Below are 17,471 nucleotides of genomic sequence, written 5' to 3' on the forward strand. Positions count from 1 at the left end.
TGTGGCTGGGGTGGAGGGGAGGGGCCGTGGGTGATGGGCTGGGCCCACAGTGAGTTAGCAGAGGCCTTGGGCTCCCATCTTATTTGACGTGTGAGATGCTGACATTTGCTGACGTTTCAGCCCTTCCCCTGCTGTGTGCCCTGAGCCAGAATGAGGCCCCACTCCAATGCTGCCTGTGCCCGGAAGCAAGCCAGGTGGCCCGGTCAGCAGGTGGCCCCTCCCTTTCCTGGGCTTGCAGTCTGAAAGTCCTTGCTGGGTCCCACCTTGCAGGTTTCTGTGATCTTAGTGGTTATGTCAGCAGCAGTCACTTGCTCCCACATCAGCATCTTGAAGGCTGGAATGACCTCTGAGTATACCCTGGGCGAGGCACAGGAGAGACACAGAGAAGCAACCAGGACCTACCTGTGGGGCTCTTTGGTTCAGGATCTCTGGGCAGGGACCCTTTTCCTGTCCTCAGGCATGGGCTCTGCCTCTGAAGCTGAGGGGTGGGCTGTGCCCAGGAGATGGGAGTGGTTATAGGCCTGTCCCCCTGGGAGGGGCTGAACAAAGGCACATCCCCCTTGGCCAGGAAAGCCCTGGAAGTTCCCAAGAAGAGATTCTGCTGTGGGGACCTATAGTTGCCACCCAGAAACAAAAGTAAAATGAGTACCAGTTCTAATAACTCTGAAGATGCTGTTAACAAAGGCCTGAGGTACAAAAGAGAAGGGGACCTTGCACCCATACTCACCTGCACATGGGAGCATCTGTCTTGAGACCCACACAGTCATGGGCACTCATATACTCAGTCAGCTACACATACTGATGTATGCTCTCCCAGTCACTGTTAAACCTAGCCACTGGAGAGCACACACTAATGCTTGCTCAGTGGTCCACTTGGGACATGAGATAGGACTTGGGACTCTCCCACTGCCCTGTCTGCCCACCACCTGGTTTCAGCAGACAGTGCTCTCTTTGGGTAAGCCCTGGAGGCTGGCTAAGGATGCGAGGCCTGACGCAGCTCCCTGTGTCCTGCCCAGGTCAGCATCGGGTGCCCCGAGAAGATGGAGCCCATCACCAAGATCTCGCATATCCCAGCCAGCCGCTGGGCTCTGTCCTGCAGCCTCTGCAAGGAGTGCACGGGCACCTGCATCCAGGTATATGGCTCCTCTACCTCGCTGCTGCCAGGGAACCCACTCAGGAGCCTGCTACAGCTACGTCGAGGGGCATGTCCCGGACACCCTGTACAGCAGGCCACTGCCACCGCTCTCCACCTGCCCCACGGTGCTGCAGACACAACCACTGTTGGGCCTATGATGGGGACCACAGTCAGCTCCCCATCTGCTGGACCTTCCTCCATCCACAGTATCACTGGGCGTGGGGTAAAGGCCTGGGGAGCCAGGCTCACCACCCCATTATAGTACCAAAGACTCTGGCTTTCTCAAGAGCAAGTGTCTTTGGGCTTCATAAAGACGTTGACCTCCCTTCCAGTGTCAGCTGGACATGTGAGAGGAATAGAAATTAAACTTTACTTTCAGCTAAACTGACTGGCTTTCCCTACACGGGGTAGGGGTGTGCTAGTTTGTTAACAGTAACCACTCCCCAGTTCTAGGGTGCCTCAGTATGACCCAGAGGACTTGTTAAAACACACACTGCTGTTCCTACCCCCCAGAGGTTCTGAATCTGTAGATCAGAGGTGGGACAGAGATTTTGCCTATCTCTAGCAAGTTCTTGTGTGATACCGATGCTTCTGGTCTATAGGCTGGGAGGTGGAAGGGTCAGCCCTTCTCTCTCATGTCTCCAGGAACAGTGGTCACTGCAAATACTGGACATGCCTCCACTGTTTGTAAGATTCTCAGAATGGCTTGTGAGTGCGGCATAAAGGGCCCCACTAATATTTCTGTGGGTTGTCGCTGAAACACTTGTCAGCTGCCCACAGCCATCATCCCAGGCAACTAAGGCCGTGAGCTGGCCATACTTGCCTGCACAAGAGAGGAAGGAAGGGGCCCACCTCCAGCCCAGCTTCCCAGAGGACAAAGGAGGGGCACAACTACCCCATCCTAGATAACGCTGCAGGAGTAGAGGAGGCAGGGACCCATCAACAGCCTCTCTCTCGACGTCTCAGATTCCAAAGTCATTTGTCCACACAGAAATGCAGCTTGTCCCCAGAAAGGCTGTCAGTCACCTAACTGTTGATTTCCCTAGGGCTTATGATGCTGTACCCCATTTCCTTTTCAGCTCCCCCAGAGCTCCCCTGCCCTCTTCTATGGCTCCCCCCAACACCCCGCTGGATGTTGGCAGCCGTTTTGTTTAGGGTCTCATCAGCATGCTGCCTTCCCAGTGTCACCCTGAGGGATACCCCCCTGTCCTTCTTGCCTCCCACCTCCTTTCATACCTCATGCTGCCCTTCGTCTCCCTCCAGTGTTCCATGCCTTCCTGCGTCACGGCATTCCACGTCACATGCGCCTTTGACCACAGCCTGGAAATGAGGACTATCTTAGCAGACAACGATGAGGTCAAGTTCAAGTCGTTCTGCCAGGAGCACAGTGATGGGGGCCCACGGGGTGAAGTTCCGTCCGAGCCTGTGGAACCCAGCCCAGCTAGCGAGGACCTGGAAAAGGTGACCCTTCGCAAGCAGCGGCTGCAGCAGCTGGAGGAAGACTTCTATGAGCTGGTAGAGCCAGCCGAGGTGGCCGAGCGCCTGGACCTAGCCGAGGCACTGGTAGACTTCATCTACCAGTACTGGAAGCTGAAGAGGAAAGCCAACTCCAACCAGCCGCTGCTGACACCCAAGACGGACGAGGTGGACAACCTGGCCCAGCAGGAGCAGGACGTCCTCTACCGCCGTCTGAAGCTCTTCACACACCTGCGGCAGGACCTGGAGAGAGTGAGTCCCCCTGCTGCTCCCCATCCACCCACCTGCCTGGTGGGTATCCCAGGAGGCCTTTCCGCCCCTCCCATGGAGCAGCCGTGGCTCACCAGGTTTCAAACCATGAGCTCTGGCCAAGGCGCTGAGGGCCTCTGGATCTTGGACAGGTTGGGGTAACTGAGAGTTTGCAAAACAGGAGAGGATCCGGTTCTGGGCTCTCTTAAGTCCCTCTTGTCCCAACCCTTTGGCAGGTCTGATCAAGGGTGAGGGCCCTGCCACGACTGTGAGGCTAGGAGACCCCAGAGCTGGGGTAGGATCTAGGCATCTGACCCCTAGCTGTCTCTGTGGGCCCTGCCTGATCCCAACACAGGAGCTTTGCTTAGAGTCAGGCAGGGGAGGCACGGGGCATCACAAGAGAGTTAAATCAGTATAATCATCACGTGCTGCCAAAGCAGGGAAAACGGCTGTGAGTGCAGCTCCTGGGGTGCTGGACTGAGGGAGCCATGTGAGCAGAGGCCTGGGGCGTGAGGCTGGGCTGGAAACCAGCAACAGCCTGCGTGGAGTGAAGCAGTGAAGCGTGGGGCTGGGTGGGTGGACCATGGTGTTCCTGGAAGTTGCAGAAAGATTTTAAGCAGGGACTGTCCTGTGGCTGCAGATTCCAAACACTCACCCTAGAGGTGGCGTCACGGGGCCCAGATGGAGTGAGTGGGTTGGCCGGAACTCCTTAGCTGTGTGCCGGGTGGCAGGTGATCTTGCCTTGGTCCAGGCACACAGCTTTGGGGGCTGAGTGAGACAAGGCAGGGGTGCAGACTTCACAGTTTTAGGCTGGGCTTTGGAGATCCAGGGCCAGTGAAAGTTGCTTTCCTAGAGCACAGAGGCCCCCCAAAGCCTCTAATCCCTCTTCCTTCTCCCAGAGAACAGGTGAGAGGGTCCTGCCTTCTGTGTTGTGTGCCCTCAAACTTGGCTTTTTTGACACCCCTCCCCAACTCCTCCAGCTAAAGCCCCTCCAGATAGGGTCCCACCCCTGAGTTGGAGGCAACCTGAGCATAAAGCAGGGTGTTTCAGGTCCCTGATCGACTCCTCGGAATCCCAGGTGCTGTTCTGGCCTCTCCTCTCCTCTCTGGGACATTCATTTCTAGGGTTCTGGAGCAGGAGGGGTCATGTCAGGGTGTCCTCCACGGACACACACACGCACACACACGCGCGCCTACCATCTCCCAGGCCACACTAGGAAGCAGTAGGGATGGAAGTGTTCTGGGGGCTTTGTGTGTCTTAAGGCAGCTACTTTGCTCAGGTGTGTCTCAGTTGGCAAGGCTGTAAAATGGTTAGAGCTACTCAGCATCTGCTGAGTACTGGGGTAAGGGGCAGTGAGGTGGAGGCTCTGAAACTGGACCCAGCTTCTCTACCTTCCTTCACCCCCATGCATCTGCCCTGAGGCTTGGTCAAACGGAAATGGCCCTTTTGGCCTGGGAAGGAAGAAGCTTAGTGCCTGGAAGCCAGCCTGAAACCAGAAGGTAGGGGGCAGGGAGATCATCACATGTCCACAGTGTCAACCGGGACAAAGAGCAAGGCCACCTACATTGCAGTCACCACTTCCTGGGCAGCCCAGCCTCCTGTCCCATGTGGCAGAGCCCTCAGGGACAGATCCTTCTGAGACCAAGGCTGCTTTCACACTTGTCCTCAGGCCACCCCCAGGGTCTGTAGTACACACACCCTACTTTTAGCCCTCCTGTTTCCAAACAATACATCATGTCTGACCTCCCTGATCTCTGCTGCTCAGCATGTGTCTGACCCTGGCTAGGCTGCGTGGGGAGGTCAGAGGACAGGCTCACCTATTGAACCATCATCCTGGAGAAGGAGTTGAGAAGTATGTGGTGCCATCCCTGATGAGCAGTGGGGCTCAGAGGTTTAGAGAGCCTTGGAGGAACATGTGTTTTTGGACCTGAAGAGGGGAGGGGCTCGTCAGAGAGTTGTTGGCTTATTCTCTGTTCTGTACTCTTCCTGGGCAAAAGTACTCCCTCCTCAGTCCCCCAGCCTCTCGAACCCATTGTCAGCTGGTGCAGGTGAGGCCAGGGGCTGAGGGTGTCACAGGCTAGGATGCCGAGGCAGCTGTGGGATCCCCACCTCACGGACCTCTCTGGTTGGAGCACGGATCCCTTCTAGCTCAGGTGTGAGTTAGTCTACTCTGCCCCCAGGAGGAAGAGGCGGGGCCAGCCTTGCAGTCTGTTCAGCTTCTGAGGGCTCGGGAGGGCCCCTGCTTCTCCAGCAGCCTCCAAGCCAGGCTGAAGGGCAGCAGCTGAGTACACAGCCCTGGTAGGCTGAGGAGAGGAAGTTAGGCAGCCATGTGCTCCATTGACCCCAACTCTGGTCCAGCCTCAGAACCTTTCACGGCCACGCGTTGGTGATTTGAGTGAGTGAAGCAGGCCGAGAACTGTGCCACGGGGGAGGCTTTCTGCAAAGACCCATGACAGTCAGTGGCCTGTCCAGCAGGCTCTGTCTCTGACCATGGCCCTGTGCCAACAGTCAAGAGTGTCCAGCCTGTCACTGGGCACCAGGCCAGCTTGGGCTGGATCCATCGGGGATTCGGGGGAGGAGTTAAGACTGAGGCTGTGGGTAGCCTGGGTTTGCATCCAGTTCCAGCACTGCCCAGCTCTGTGCCTTCTGAGTTTCACTTTCTACTTCTCCAAGTTTCAGTTTCCTTGTCTGTGAAATGGGAATAAGAGTCTAGCTGACCTTGAATCATGGTAAATTTGGCAGAGACAGGGCTTAGCACACCACCCTCCCTTGTCAGTGGTGATTATTGTTGCTGTTCTGACTCTTAGCTGATGGGCTGCTCGGAGGGTGGGCTCCAGGGAGGACTGAAAGGGCAGGCCCAGGGCTATGGCCTAGGAATCCTGGGTCCTCCTTGACTGATTTGCCTCCTAAGGCCAGGCAAGACTTTTGCTGAGAGAAGCAGGAGCCGGGGTCATGGTGCCATCAGCATGAAACCCCATTTTATGCTTAGCCTAGAAGATGGGCTTTCCTCAAATTTCAGCCTTAGGCCTTGGCCCTGGCAGGCAACACAGGAAGGCCTGGCCACCGCAGCCTCTCAGAGTTGTTCACAGCTGACAGAAAAAAAAATTGCAGCACTGATGAGCAGCAATCAACCTGCCAAACACTGGCTGGTGTCCCCTAGCAACCGTGCTGGCAGTGTGGGCTCATTTACTGCCTGTGGCTCTGGATCTGATTACCAGGAGTTTATTAAAGATTTTACCTGGCCTGAGAAGAGTCGAGAGGGCAGGAGCGGCTCTCAGACACTGGCCCCAGAGGATAGACATGTAGGAGCCTCCCCCCAGCTTCCCTGTCCATAGCTCTCCCCAGGAGACTTGATCCTGCCTCCCCCACACTCTGCTCGTTTCCTTGTCAGTTGTCACACACCATTACACTATCTTCAGTGCCTGGGTTGTGTCTCTTTGACCTCCTACTAAAGCCGAGTGGGCAGCTGTAGCTTCCAGCCTCTAGCTTCTCAACCCCATGGCTCCCAACTCTGGGACTTCTCCACCCCATTACCCCCTCCATCCACTTAAGCCCTGTCACCCGCTCCAACTGCTTCTGATCAGTAGCCCCAAATCTCCAAGTCCCCTGTTCTCCCTGCTCAGTTCCTTCTTCACTGTCCCCTGCTTTTCTCACTCCTACCCTGTGGCATTAGCTCACTGCCAGTCCCTTGTGCCTGTTCAAAGGCCACATGCTGGGCAGAGCCTCACCCAGTAGGAGCCACTCTGCCAACCAGCAGAGATCTTGTAGCAGTGAGTGGGTGAGCACCCCAAGGTGCCTGCCAGCCAGCCTTGATGGAAGCTTTAGCTAGCAGCATTCTGGGCTCTCCTACCACCACCTGTCCCCACCCTTACCCGCCCTCCCTCAGGACTCCCCCTTCTCTTAGCAGACCTCATCTTCTGTTCCTCAGACCAGAACCCTTGCCCAGTAGTGCCCTCTGTACCCATTCTTTGCCCTTTCCTATCATGTCCTCCCCTTCCTGCCCCGCACTGGGATCTCTTTCCAGCCCATACCCCACAGCACAGGAGTATCTATTTTTTCTTCATCCCCTCTCTGTCTCCGGGATTGCACCAGTGTTTGAATCCATTTTACCTTCTCTCATCTTCAAAAGCAAGTCCTCCCTCCCCCACATCCCTCTAATCATCGGTTTCTCTACCCTCGTCCCTGTCTTTCCTTTGCTGTCATCCCTCACTGTTCTTGACTTCTTTGCTTCTCACTCTTGGAGCTTCCTTGAAGCAATTTACTTCCAGTATATTGTATTTTTAATACCTCATTTATATCTACCACAGTGGCAGGAGAGACCAGATTCCAGAACCTTCCACCAGGGCTGCCAGCAGCCTCCATCTCTTCCGCTACTCCACCCTTAGCCTCCAGCCTTCTCAGCAGTGGTCGCCACAGTTAAACATGCCCTTGGTCTTGAGATACTTTTCCTGTGGGTGCTCTGACCAGATTCCCCATCCCTCATAATCCAGTCCTACTGCTCCCTCTCTGAGTGTTCCTTGGTCCCTGCGATCATTCACTGTACTAGGCTTTTCATCTCTTTGTGCCTCTTCTCCACAGCTTTACTCCCTATCAGGAGGCTGGCTCCATCCCACACCTGCCTCCCAAGCTCCAGCATCTCATGCCCAGTATGTTCTGCTCCTTCTGCTCCTAGGCTCCATGAATGCCCCAACACTGGTCCATTCTAGCTTAAGGTAACTGGCTGAGAGTCTTCCCTGCCCCCTGCCCTTCTTAGCCCAAGTCCAGGCTCTCTCTGCCAAACTTGCTATTATCAAAACAACTTTATCAAGGGAATTCCCTGGTGGTCCAGCAGTTAGGACTCTGCACTTCCACTGCAGAGGGCACGGGTTTGATCCCCGGTTGGGAAACCAAGATTACATGGCGTGGCCAAGAAAAAAAAAAATTTATCAAAACATAAAACCTGCTTTTATTACTGATCCCTGTTCTAGTTTTGAAGGACTTTTCTACTTGATTCACTTTTATGCTCTTTGATGTTTGTTTTATCATTTTCTTTAAAAATTGGAGTTGCTTTATACTACTGTGTCAGTTTCTGCAGTACAGCAGAGTGAATCAGCCATGCATATACCTATATCCCCTCTGTTTGGATTTCCTTCCCATTTAGGTCATAACAGAGCACCAAGCAGAGTTCTCTGTGCTGTACAGTAGCTTCTCGCTATCTCCTTTATGCACAGTAGTGTATATATGTCAGTCCCAACCTCCCAGTTAATTGCACTCTCCCAGCTTGCCCCTTTGATGTCCATACGTTTGGTCTCTCTGTCTGTGTCTCTATTTCTGCTTTGCACATAAGACCATCTCTACCATTTTTCTAGATTCCACATATATGCTTTAACATACAATATTTGTTTTTCTTTTTCTGATTTACTGCACTCTGTGTGACAGTCTTTAGGTCCATCCACATCTTTGCAAATGACACAGTTTTGTTCCTTTTTATGGTTGAGTATTACTCCATGGTATATGTGTACCATGTCTTCTTTATCTGTTCCTCTGTTGATGGGCAGTTAGGTTGCTCCCATGTCCTGGCTACTGTAGTAGTGCTGCAGTCAATATTGGGTGCATGTGACTTTTGAATTACGGTTTTCTCTGGGTATGTGCCCAGGAGTGGGGTTGCTGGATCATATGGTAGTTCCATTTTTAGTTTTCTAAGAAACCTTCATGCTTTTCTCCATAGTGGCTACACCAATTTACGTTCCCACCAACAGTGTAAGAGGGTTCCCTTTTCTCCACACCCTCTCCAGCATTTACTGTTTGTAGATTTTTTGATGATGGCCGTTCTGACTGGTGTGAAGTAATACCTCACTGTAGTTTTGATTTGTATTTCTCCAATAATTAGTGATGATGAGTATCTTTTCACACGTTTGTTGGCCATCTGTATGTCTTCTTTGGAGAAATATCTGTTTAGTTCTTCTGCCCACTTTTTGATTGGGTTGTTTGTTTTTGATTTGTATTTATAATTGGAAAAAAACAATGTAAGGAGTCTAATTGCCTGGGTTGGCTTCTAAGATGGTTGCAATACTTTTCCCCAAAAGCCATCACAGAAGAGGAATTTTACAGCATTCAGTTACATGTAGCTATGTTACCAAGAGTCTTAGGAAAAATTAGAGTTGATTCCATAGTGAACTGGGAGTAAGGGGTAACAATGTGTTTGGATTCTCACAGAATCTTCTATAGCAGAAATCTCCAGACATTGCTGATTGTGTAGTGTATGTACCCTTATCATGAAAAAAAATGAGCATTTACCTCCAATATATTGCATTTTTAATATCTCATTCATATCTACCATGTTATATTGTAAAGCATACATAATCAGAATTTCTAATAGGACCAAAAAAAACCCCACTAGAATATTATCTTCCTATATGTGCTGAGCTGTCAAACTCAGTAGCCCATGCACCTCACTTTGAAGCTTGGCAATAGTTCTCAGATTCTGTGGTGCTATGTAAAATATATATTTGAGGGTCCCACCCCCAGAGAATTTGATACTCCCCCAAGCCTGGGAACCTGTGCTTTTAACCAGCCACCCCAGAGATTTGGGGGGTAATCTTGGCCAGGAATTCATTTCGGTCTGCCTTGAGAAACCTTGCTCTAATGTCTCTAAAAGTCAAAAAAAGAAAGAAAACTACATCTGTATTTAAATAGGAAGTAGACCTGATCTGTTTTTAAGCTAGATATATTGACTAGTTTGTTTTCAGGCCCCCAAAGTAGCCATGCATCCACCCAGCTGCCTTTATCCCCATTGTCCCTATGCATGCTCAGCCATATGACTGCTGGGAAGGAAAGAGACCAGGATATGAGGAGAATGAGATTGGGTTGCTTAGATGTGATGGACAGGGAAGCCTCCTGGAGGTGACCCTGGAGCCAAGACCTGAAGGATGAGGTCCTGCCTGTCTTCCCCTTTCTCCAGGGAGCCTTTTCACCACCCCCAAATCTGGATCAGGGTTGCCTGGTCCTGTCAGTACTTGGTCAGCATCTCTCTGCCCTGCTGAGCAGCAGGCCCTCAGAAGAAGGGGTCTCTGGTGGCACCTCTCTCAGCTGAGGCCAGGGACCAGCACAAGCCTGTGCCTAGGGATGTGTAGGAGGAGATTGGCTGGAGGGAGGTCTTAGGGAGCCCAGGATTTGTGAAGAAGATGGTGCCAGTGTGCTAAAGCAAGGGGTCACAGGCTGGGCCAGGTGGCTGCCCCTTGGGGAGGTGCTGACCACAGGAGAGCCTGGTATTCACAGTCTGGGCTGCAGTGCAGAGTGGTGCTGAGAACCCACCCAGAGCCTGTCCTGTAGAGGCCTGCTAGCCTGGCGCAGGTGTTCTGGGGTCTCTTTCACAGCTAGGTCCAGGGAGCAGAGGAGAGGCCTATGCCAGCAGGGAAGTCTGATCATGGCTACTCCAGGGTGGGAGAAGTGATGGTCACGACAAGAGGCAGGGGCTCTGGAAGCCTCAGGTCATACCCAGGCAGCTTAAGGCTATGAAGACTGAACTCAGCCTTGAACACGGAACCCAGCAGGAGGTAGAACCTGGTGGGGCCCAGGATTCCAGTGGCCAGCTGTCCCTTTTGCTGGAGACTGTGACCCAATCTGAAGACAGTGCCAGAGCAAGGTGGTGTCCTGATGGGGAGGAGGCCTGGACTTGGTCCCAGAGAGATGATGTACACTGAGAACAGCCAGTGAGGGATGGCACACGGGGTCAAGGTGCAAGTGGACAGGAAGAAACATGTTTCAGGTGCTTCCAGGCCAGCTGCAGGGTGGGCCCTGTCCCGTGGGCTAAGCAAGATGGTGTCCCAGGCCCCTAGAGGCTCTTCCCAGCTGGCCAGGTAGTCTGAGAGGCCCTGGCCTTCCCCCAAAGGAGTTCTGTCTCTGGCAGAGCGAACATGACCGAGTGCACATGGGGCCTTGAGCAGAGCAGCTGTGGACCTGGCTCAGGGCCAGTGCAACAAGTGGGCAAGGGTCAGCTGCAGACGGGACTCCAGTGCATCAGGGACCGTCTCCGTACTCAGAGCTCTTCTGCTGGAGCTCTCTCATGTACAGGTCATTTGTGTCTCCGGATAGGAGGTAGTTTTTGCCCAGGTGCTGGTGGCTGAAGAGTTTCTTTGATGTGTAGGAAGCCTTGGACAGGAGGCCGAAGGATGGACTTGGTGACCTTATCAGGCCGTGACAAGCCTTGGGGGATTTAATACAGGGGAGAGCAGTCATGTTGGAAAGGCCTTGGGCGATGGCATGACTCAGCCAGGAAGTGCAGGCCCAGGGAAGGAAGGCAGAGCTGCCAGCCTGACCTCTGCAGACTCACTCCCTGCCCACACTGGTTCCACTGCGGGGCCTGGGGCCAAGACTGTGCTTGGCCCTGTATTTTAGATCAGAGAATTGCAGCTCAGGATGGAGCATGCATTCGGGGCCTGGGTATTGATTCCCAGATGTCCTGGGCAGGTTAGGCAGAGTGGCCCCGCAGAGTTGGGAGGTTGAGGTGGTTGCCCATGAGGTGGAAAATCTCTCTTGTGTTTCCTCAGGTTAGAAATCTGTGCTACATGGTGACAAGGCGCGAGAGAACGAAACATGCCATCTGCAAGCTCCAGGAGCAGATATTCCACCTGCAGATGAAACTTATCGAACAGGATCTGTGTCGAGGTAGGCGCTTCCCCTGCCTGCCACTGGCCACCTCTCGTGAGCACATCCTCGAGGGGGCTTGGTTCCAGGGAGCTGTGTGTCTTCAGAGCCTGGTGGGGCATGTGTACGGGGTCAGGGGCCACTGACCCCACCCTTACCCTCTGTACCCAGTTAGTGGGCCAAGGCAGGGGCATCCCAGGGTCCTGGGTATGTGTTGGCAGGCAAGGAGCAAAGATGTGATGTGGGCATCAGGCCTACCTTCAGGGAGCTTTCTAGTTCACAGGACTCTCAGGCAGTGCGGGGCCCATTGCGGTTCAGGAGTGAATTACACGGAGTGAAAGAAAGAAAAGAAAGTGAAGTCGCTCAGTCGTGTCTGACCCCATGGACTGTAGCCTGCCTACCAGACTCCTCTGTCCATGGAATTTTCCAGGCAAGGGTACTGGAGTGGGTTGCCATTTCCTTTCCCAGGGGATCTTCCTGACCCAGGGATTGAACCTGGGTCTCCTGTATTGCAGGCAAATGCTTTACCATCTGAGCCACTAGGGAAGGGAATTGCACGTGAACAGGTGCAAACCAGAAGTCTCAGCAGCTCTGTGCTGGTTCCAGGGCAGGAAGAGACCAAGCTGGCAAGCTTCCCTGAACCCCTATGTGCCTGTGTGTTGCTTCTGAAGAATGCAGCTGCCCCAGGAGTGGAAGAGGACCTATGTGTTCCTTCTCTCTGACCCCATCTGACAGGATTGAGGCCCTGTGCCAACAGGCTTTTTTCCCTCTTTCTTAGGCTTTTACCATCACATGCATTTAACAGATCTAGAAATCAAAGGTTAAAGAAGCTCTGAGAGTGGACTGTCTTGTTAGTTGTGGATGTTGCCAGACAACAGGGCCCTTTGTGGAGTGTTTACATGTTAAGGAGGGCAGTGCTTAGTGCAGAAGATGGTGCTCTGATGTTGAATTCCATGCAGTAAAAATAGGTGGATGGAGAGATTTTTAAGCCAGAGGCTGCCACTGCAGGTAGAGCCTGTGGGTCGGGCTAGGCCTGGAGCAGAGGGAGGAGAGTGGCTGGGCCACCACCAGAGTCAACAACTGAGGACCTTCTACTGCCCCATCCCTGCCCCAGAAACCAGCATTGCCCGATACAGATGCTGCATCACGGCCATTTAGAGGTCAGGGCTCACCATGTACCCCCAAGACTAGGGCAGGTTAGACAGGAGGCCTCCAGACCTTCCCATGCTCCCTCTTGTTTGTTGTTCTTCAGCAAGCACTGATTGAGGGTAGACAGAATACTGGGCTCTGTGCTGGGCACAGGGATACCCTGCCGTGGACCAAAAGGACACGCTTCCTGTCCTCATGGAGTTCACTGTCTGGAGAGACAAAGGAAGGTGGTGTCCAGGGGACTGCCATGGGTGCCAATGCAGGGACAGAGGTATCAGGGATGGCTTCCTGGTGGTGATGATGTTGGAATATCTCAGGCTTCCTGGGACTCACATGGGCCATACATCCCACTGCAGGAAGGCAGTGGAGAGTGGTGAGGCATGCAGTGCCCTTAGGCACAGGATTCCAGAAACATGGTCAGGAGCTTGGAGGGTCCGCATTCTTGCATTTAGTCTGGAGACATTTGCAGCTCCTAGACCCTAGCAGCAGCAACAGGCCACCTTTTGGTCAGGACAGGGCATTTGAAGAGAAGACTGGTTTGCCTCTGCCCAAAGCCAATGCCCTCTGTTATGATGCTTCACCCATAGGGTGGGACACAGGCCGCAAATATATTGCCGAGGTCTGTCTGGCCAGGAGCTTAGAGAAGGCTTCCCAGTGGCGGTGATACTTAGGCTGTGAACAGAACCACGGGAGGGACAAGGAAACCATTTATTTGGGGACCTGGAGGTGAGCTTGTCTTGTTAGAAAAACTGGAAGGACCCTGGCATAGCTGCAACCAGGGCAGAAAGAAAACATCTGAAGTGACGCTAAGGGCTTGCCAGGGTCAGCTGTGTAAGGTCTGTGCCCTTGGGAGGAGCTCAGGCCACAGCGAGTGCAGTGGGGGACTTGGGAAGCCTCCTTCCAAGTATCTAGGCACTGTTCCATGTGATAGGTGAAAAGACCGAGGCCTGGCCCGAGGTTACACCTGAAATGAACAGCAGAGCTAGGCAGAGTCCTGGAGTTGGCCCCATACTCCTCAACCTTCTCTTAAACGCTTACTCAGGAAGTCCTCCAGCCTCTGGCTGAGAAGCTAGGAGAAGACTCCTGGCAGCTCCCCACCACAGCATGTCCCTCCCCTGCTGTGTTTTGTTCTGTGATTCCGCAGACCCATGTGGTCCTGGACTAGAAGGGTATGAGGGCCAGGTGTGTACCCCGAGTCTCCCATCAACTGTCTAACCTCCAGAGCAGACCACGAGAGCAAGGCAGGGGGCTGACCCCTGTGTCAAGAGGGGAACCCAAGGCTATTGACCCCTCAGTGACCTATCCACCTTCACCTCCGTGGCCCTTGAGGCCCTGTCCTGTCCACTCACCTCCAGCCAGCCTTCCTGCCCACCAGGACTCTGTCCTGGGATCTGTAGTCCGTAGAGATCAAATTGCAGCCCAGGTCCTATAGAGTGGTCTTCCCCCTCCTCATGTCGCTGAGCCCTGCACCAAGCCCCTCTGGAACTATTACCCGCTTTTCCCACATCAGCTATTCCCTGACTCGCTGGAGCCACAGTTATCCTAGGTCCCACATGGCTCTGGACTGGGACCGCAGAGGTTCAGGGGAGGTGACCTAGAAGGCGAGACACTAAGTGATGGGGCTCTCCTGGGATTCCATGCAGGGGTCTTGGTTCTGTCTGGCCTGCTTAGGGTAACCGTCTCCTGCTCTCTCTTTCCCTGATGCAGAGCGGTCTGGGAGGAAAACAAAGGGCAAGAAGAGCGACTCAAAAAGAAAAGGCCGCGAGGGCCCCAAGGGCAGCCCCGAGAAGAAAGAGAAAGTGAAGGCAGGGTCCGACTCAGTCCTGGGGCAGCTTGGTGAGTGGCCTGGTGCACACAGCCAGGCTCATACCATCACTGCACTTGCAGCTCCCCACAAAAGGCCACGGGAACCACCAGCGTCCTTGCTGCAGAGTGGGAGGCCAGGAGGGGTCGGCAGGCCCTTCCATGCCCAGGCACTCCCACCTTCCAGGTATAGAGGAGACTGGGGTCTCGGAGCCCTCTCTGGTCTCCCAAGGGTTCCTCTCGTAGACTAGAGGCTGGGCCCAAGAACTCAGGAGTCTCTAGACATCCTGGCCCTTCAGGGAACCCTGTGTCATGCTGTGGGGTGAGGGCCTGCCATAATTCTCTGTCCCTGTCCCCCTCTGCCAGAATGTCCTCAAATAGGCCCTCCCTTCATCCCCTGCAAACTTTCTGGGAGCCACCAGAGACCCCCACAGGAGTGGTCTTTGCCCAACCCATCTCACTGTCACACCTGTCTGTCACAGACCTCTTTACTGCTGCCCCATTAAGCATGGTATCCCTAGAGGGGCTCTTGGCCTTGGGCTTTGTCTCTCAGGAAGTCACATGCTTCCTCTGGAGCATTCCTCAGGGAAGGGGCGTGCTCTAGAGGAACACCTCACCACTAGCATGGAAGCCCCATGGTCATCTTTTATTTTCCTTAAGTCTCAGGAAGGAGACAACTTGGTATCTAATGGGAGCATCAGCGGCTGCCTCCCGAGACCTCAGTAAATGAAGGAGGGCCCATAACTGGAGCTGGCCCTGACAGACACCCTTATCCATGTCCTTGCTTTGGAAGCTCTGGAAAGCGACACTCATGAAAACCCAGCGCCCCCTGGTGACCAGAGGGCTCCTTCCTCCATTCCTCCATCCCTTATGCTCCCAGGATGATGCCATGTGGGGTGGTGAGCAGGGCTGGGTGTGCTCCTGTGCAGTCACCAAGGGCCCTCGTTTGGTTTAATCCTCTACTGTAGCCACTTTGAAATTCTTAATTTTTGAATAGGGAGCCCACATTTTCACTTTGTACTCTGCTCCTCAAACTATGAAGACAGTCCCCAGGAGCAGGACATCTATCTGGGGAGAAGGGTGTTCAGTGTTCGCAGGCGGGATGGACAGAACAGGTTAACTCAGCCGGGTCTAGCACAGAGGGAAAGAGGGAGGAAGGTCCGCGATGGTGTGCAGGGCAGGGTGGAAGAGGGCTTCCTGAAGGAGGGTGGGACACACACCTACTGGCATCTCACCTGCCTCTTTCCTCCCCTTGGCCAGGCCTGTCTACCTCGTTCCCCATCGACGGCACCTTCTTCAACAGTTGGCTGGCGCAGTCAGTGCAGATCACCGCAGAGAACATGGCCATGAGTGAGTGGTCGCTCAACAGTGGGCACCGTGAAGACCCTGCCCCAGGGTTGCTGTCCGAGGAGCTGCTGCAGGACGAGGAGACACTGCTGAGCTTCATGCGGGACCCCTCGCTGCGACCTGGCGACCCTGCCAGGAAGGCCCGCGGCCGCACCCGCCTTCCTGCTAAGAAGAAACCACCACAGGATGGGCCCGGTTCACGGACGACTCCAGACAAACCCCCCAAGAAGCCCTGGGGCCAGGATACTGGCAGCAGCAAAGGGGGTCAGGGACCACCTGCCAGGAAGCCACCACGGCGAACACCTTCTCACCTGCCATCCAGCCCTACAGCTGGGGACTGTCCCATCCCAGCAGCTCCCGAGAGCCCCCCACCACTGGCCCCCGAGACCCCGGATGAGGCAACCCCAATGGCTGCCGACTCTAATGTCCAAGTGCCTGGCCCTACAGCGAGTCCCAAGCCCTCAGGCCGGCTCAGGCTGCCCCGTGAGAGCAAGGGAAACCGGAGATCGCCAGGTGCCAGGCCTGATGCCGGGACGGGACCGCCTTCTGCTGTGGCCGAGAGGCCAAAGGTCAGCCTACACTTTGACACTGAGACTGATGGCTACTTCTCTGATGGGGAGATGAGCGACTCAGATGTGGAGGCTGAGGACAGCGGGGTGCAGCGGGGTCCCCGGGAAGCAGGGGCTGAGGAGGTGGTCCGCATGGGGGTACTGGCCTCCTAAGTCACCCCTTCCCCTGTCCTGGTCCCCCCATGAGGCCTCAGCCCAGTGACAACTGCCATTTCCAATCTCCGCTGAGTGTCTCAGACCCTTGAGGCTGCCACTCTGATGTGGTTTTATTTTTAATATAAAGAGAGTTTCGAATTCCACACTATTGTCTTTCCTCTGTGCTGGCCTAGGACATTAGGATTCCTTCCACGGCTCTGACCACCGGGACCAGCCCTGGTCCTGTGCACCATCATGGCCGTGGCAGCGTCTCCGCCTGGGCCACAGAGTACTGCTGGGCTCCTGGCTACATGTAGGCAAGGTGATGAAGAGCTCAGGACTCCCGCCCACTGCCACTGGGTGACACAGACTGTCGTTTGGGCATTATTATGGCAGATGGGCCAGCCCAGGGCCTGCCCCGCCTTGCTCCCAAATCCCACTGGGGTCCATCTGGGGGGGGTCCTGCTGCACTTCACTGATCCCCAAGGAAGTATAATAAGTGATACCCAGCCAGAGTCTACTCACTGTCACAAGCACAATGAGCTTATACGAGAAAGCACTGAGGGGGCGAAGAGGGCCCGGTTCCAAGGGAACCACAGCCGTTCCTGGTCAACCCACATCATCTGAGGCCTGCCCGCCCACCCTGTGACCCTCCACTCCCCTGCTGCTCTGCCCTTGCCAGTGCCCAGCCCGGCGGCTCTGGGAAGGGCTTCCCAGAGTCCTTCCTGAGCTGTGCCATTTTCTCAGGGGACTCCCAGCCAGCCAGCCGCCAGTGCCAGCGGAGGGCTGCGAGGGAGGGCCAGTGCCCAGTCAGGGGCGTGGGGCTCAGACTCGCCCAGTACAGAGAATCACTCTGGGACTCCAACTTCCTTCCTTCTTCCTTCCTTCGGGGCCAGTCTCGGCCGAGGTCTGATCACTCCCAGACAGCTGACCAGACCAGACCGTTTGCCTTTTCAAGTTTCCTGCTAAGTGATGAGCTTCTT

At 54.5% G+C, this 17,471-nt stretch overlaps 1 protein-coding gene across 29 annotated transcripts in view; it reads left to right on the forward strand.

Moving 5' to 3' along the window:
* The window catches only part of JADE2 (jade family PHD finger 2), a 143,961-nt gene that overhangs the window by 123,570 nt on the left and 2,920 nt on the right, over window positions 1–17,471 (forward strand). For 14 of the 29 annotated variants that reach the window (XM_081502857.1, XM_081502852.1, XM_081502851.1 and 11 more), the window contains 5 exons: window positions 1,017–1,133; window positions 2,399–2,863; window positions 11,389–11,506; window positions 14,342–14,470; window positions 15,698–16,652. In XM_081502857.1, the coding sequence (XP_081358983.1) occupies window positions 1,017–1,133; window positions 2,399–2,863; window positions 11,389–11,506; window positions 14,342–14,470; window positions 15,698–16,506 (1,638 nt within the window). In that variant the 3' untranslated portion in view covers window positions 16,507–16,652. Of the gene's footprint in view, window positions 1–1,016; window positions 1,134–2,398; window positions 2,864–11,388; window positions 11,507–14,341; window positions 14,471–15,697; window positions 16,653–17,471 lie in introns of those variants that run through there. The other 15 variants (XM_081502870.1, XM_081502872.1, XM_081502880.1 and 12 more) reach the window with 3 other exon arrangements.

The sequence above is a fragment of the Giraffa tippelskirchi genome, chromosome 6 (genome assembly GCF_054371585.1).
Source record: "Giraffa tippelskirchi isolate mGirTip1 chromosome 6, T2T-mGirTip1v1.2.pri, whole genome shotgun sequence".
Lineage (NCBI taxonomy): Eukaryota > Metazoa > Chordata > Mammalia > Artiodactyla > Giraffidae > Giraffa > Giraffa tippelskirchi.